The sequence below is a fragment of the Leptonychotes weddellii genome, chromosome 8 (assembly GCF_054177405.1).
Source record: "Leptonychotes weddellii isolate Sample4059 chromosome 8, ASM5417740v2, whole genome shotgun sequence".
Taxonomy (NCBI): domain Eukaryota; kingdom Metazoa; phylum Chordata; class Mammalia; order Carnivora; family Phocidae; genus Leptonychotes; species Leptonychotes weddellii.
The window spans coordinates 37,594,612-37,597,891 of NC_138376.1; the positions used below are offsets into that span (position 1 = coordinate 37,594,612).

The 3,280-nt window shown below is 46.8% G+C and overlaps 1 protein-coding gene across 1 annotated transcript; it reads left to right on the top strand.

Moving 5' to 3' along the window:
* The first annotated feature begins 1,018 nt into the window (after window positions 1–1,018).
* On the top strand, window positions 1,019–2,917 carry C8H6orf141 (chromosome 8 C6orf141 homolog). Its single transcript, XM_006727586.3, has one exon. It carries the CDS (start codon window positions 1,306–1,308, stop codon window positions 1,903–1,905), a length of 600 nt encoding a protein of 199 aa, XP_006727649.2. The 5' UTR covers window positions 1,019–1,305; the 3' UTR covers window positions 1,906–2,917.
* The last annotated feature ends 363 nt before the right edge of the window (window positions 2,918–3,280 follow it).

A 3,280-nucleotide genomic window follows, 5' to 3' on the forward strand; every position in this document is an offset into this window, starting at 1 on the left:
TTTGTTGTGAAGAATAAATGAATTTAAATATATAGAGTGCTTAGAACAATTCTGGTCTAAAACACTTAAAAACTTTGTCATTTAACAGTAACCAGCCCAAAGCCAGCCAGATCTGACCTAGATTTTCTCACTCCTTCAACACTTATGTATGTGTGTATATACATATATATATATGAATGACTTGGCAAACATCAGAAGGTCCTCTCTTTCCAAAATATCTCTTTCACCACACTACTTGGTCTTTCATACAGGGGTAGAAATTTCCACCATTGCAGTCATTTTTCTAAAGTAGATAGGGAAAACAGTGAGCGTTTGCTAGTAAAACAAACACCTGTTACTAAGGATGGACTGGCAATCCCAAACGAAGTTCCCCTTTTTTCCATTAGCTATAGTTTCCCCTGTTAACCCCAGCCAAAGATTAATGTGTCAGTGTGCTCGCCAATGAGCAGATTCCAAAAGTCTACCCAGAAATACACCCTTTTTATTTTCTTCCAGAATTTGAGAGACATACTTCTTTTAACCGCTGGGGTTAAAGAGAAAGGGAGTGGAGGAGTGAAGGGGTAAGTTTAAAAAAACGACGTGAACACAGAATTTTAAATCCTGAAGACATTCATTTAGCGATTTGTTTTTGTTTTGTTTCTGTTCGATCCAAAGCACTAAACCCCTTCCTGGAGTAAGCATTGATTATAACCAATATGAAGACAGGAGCGACCACTGTCCCACAGATCCTGCATCCCAAAGGAAGAACAAACAAACCAAAAGCCGTTTTCTCAAAGTCGACTCCCTAGATCTACATTCGATAATCTTGGCAGCAAAGTAGGGATGGATTGAGACTGAACACGAAACCTTTTCGCAAGAATTTGATTAAGTCAGATAATTAAAACCAGAAAACTTCCTTGTTTCTTCACCTGGGAGGCGCGTCCTGGGAAAGAAGAGGGCACTTTGTCGCGGGCATTTCAGGTGGGGGAGCTGTGCGAAGTGTCTTTTGCGCCTCTGTCCGGGAGAAAAACAGAAGGTGGAAATAGAATACAGCTGAGATGCAAGAGGGCGTAGAATGAGAAATACGACAAAAGCATCAGAGCTGGGGCGAGGGTAAGAAGGAGAAAGAGGCGCGACTGCCGGGATGTCAGGCTCTTTGTCTTTAAAAGGCTAGCAGGGCCGAGGCGGACGGGACTGGGAGGCGCCAGGAGGCGGGGTCAGCACCGAGCTGGTCTCTGGCCGGGCGTGCCTAAGAAAATCCTGCCGGTCCCGCGCCTTCCGAGTTCAGCGGGAGTTTGCTGTGTGAACCGTTTAAAGAACCAACGAATGAATGAGCCTCCTACTGGCCTGGGGGCCTCGGGGCCCCGCGGGGCTGCGAATCTCGCGGACGCTCCGGGCATCCTGGGGCGCGCCGGGTCCTTTCCGCGCAAGCTGGGGCGCGGGGCTCCCCTGGCTCCTGGTGCCCGGAATCCCGCGGTGACGGGGGCGGCAGCGGGGCCGAGGGCGAGCGGAAGTCGAGGCGGCGCTCCCGAGAACAGCCCGGCAGCTGAGAACCTGGACTGTGAGCCGTGGGTCAGAGAGAAAGTGCTGTTTCTTCTGCACCCAGAGAGATGGTTGGGGACTCCAGGGGACCCTGCACGGGAAGAAGTGGCCGGTGGGGAGGACCAGGCGGCCGGAGAGGACCGGGAACCCGACTGCCCGTCTCTCTTCCCACGAGAAAAGCGAATTTCTGGCAGCCGTGTAGACGCTCCCTTCAGAGCCCTGCCGCGGGACCCCGCATCCCCACCCAAGTCCGTGCTTGTGCGGATTGTGGACTATCAGATGACAGAAGAAGTCCTGTGGACCTCATGGACGAAGGGCCAAATGACCGCACGGACCGAGGAGCACTCCATGAGCGCCATCACTTTTCGCACCAACAGGGAGTGAAGCACCAGGCTGTGGGGCGCCAGGACTCCGGAGAACCACCGGCTCTCCCCGTCCATGCCGCGGGGAGATCACCTCACGGTCCCCAAGGACTGGATTGCCCGAGGATATGAAACAGGAAAGAGGAGCCTTAGGAATGTTGCGGGCTGGTGGACGAGCGATAAGCCTTTAAGAAAATGCTCTTCCGGGAACGCCAACCTGTAATTAACCAACAGCAAGGACCTTTTATAAGGCTAGGGCAGCGCAGCAAGGAGGCAGATGACACTCCAGACAGAATGAAGAACTGTGAGCAACATAATACCTCCTTTGTGTCTTAAATACTGTGACGGTCTCGGGACCTAAGTCATTGGAAGAGGGGAAAGAAAGGTATTTTCAGATTGGTAAATTGTGGGCTATTTGAAATAAGAAAATCTGTTGTTAATTCTCACTTTGCAATACAGCTCAAATGATCTCTTTCCCTGCCAATCAGGGAGTGAAGTTTGATTCAAAGGGAGTGGGAGTAGATGGGGAGAGAGGCTTGTTTTAAAGCTGAAAAAGAAGGTAAAAAGGAATGGGAAAATTAAAATAAAGCAGCAAGTAAACAAAATCTTTCCTTTTTACTTTATTCTGATGTGCACATTTTTCTTTTTTTCATTAAGTGTTAGAAAAAAAATAATAACTAGGAAAAGAAGAGGGGGAGAACAGAAGACCCAGCTCTGAAGGTTAAATGCCATTTAAAGGGGCTTTACTACCCCAAAGTATCTAGTCTAGTAAAAATGCTTTTTATCTGGTTTTTATTTATTTTAATATTTTAAATATGGCAGATAAGTCTGATCTAAAGGTAGATAATGTATAGTTTGCCATAAAATAATTGTATATCTTACTTCTGTCCATCGTCTCTTATTAATATTTGTATTCAAAACCGGGTTGAAAATACATCTCTCTTGATGCTGTTGGAAAAAAAAAAAGTCTCTTGTGCTATTGAAATAAGTCTTTTTATTTGTTCCTCTTTTTTATTAAACACCATTTTTATTAACTCTGTAGTAGTGTGGTCTGGTTTGGGGATCTGTGAGGAGCAAAGCATTCCCTCTAGAGATGAACTGCTTGACTTTAGCACTGCTGAAGGAGTATTTGGTTACAGCAAGAACTAACAAGGTAAGTGGGATGCTGGCTTTTGAAGAGTAAACTGTTGAACAGTGCCCCCTACCTCACTCCTCGCTCTGTGCTCTTTATTTTCAGTTTAGAGTTTGAAATGCCCTCAAATATAATCTGATCCACCTCTTGCCTCCTGGCAGACAGGATAGGTAAGATACATCCCTGTATTACAGACGAACCAACCTAGGTGTAGAGGTCATGTGGCTTGGGTAAGTCACACAGCTGGTAATTGCATAGGCTTACT

Excerpts from the sequence above, each read along its gene's own strand:
- C8H6orf141 (XM_006727586.3), top strand. The coding sequence starts at position 1,306 with ATGAATGAGCCTCCTACTGGCCTGGGGGCCTCGGGGCCCCGCGGGGCT.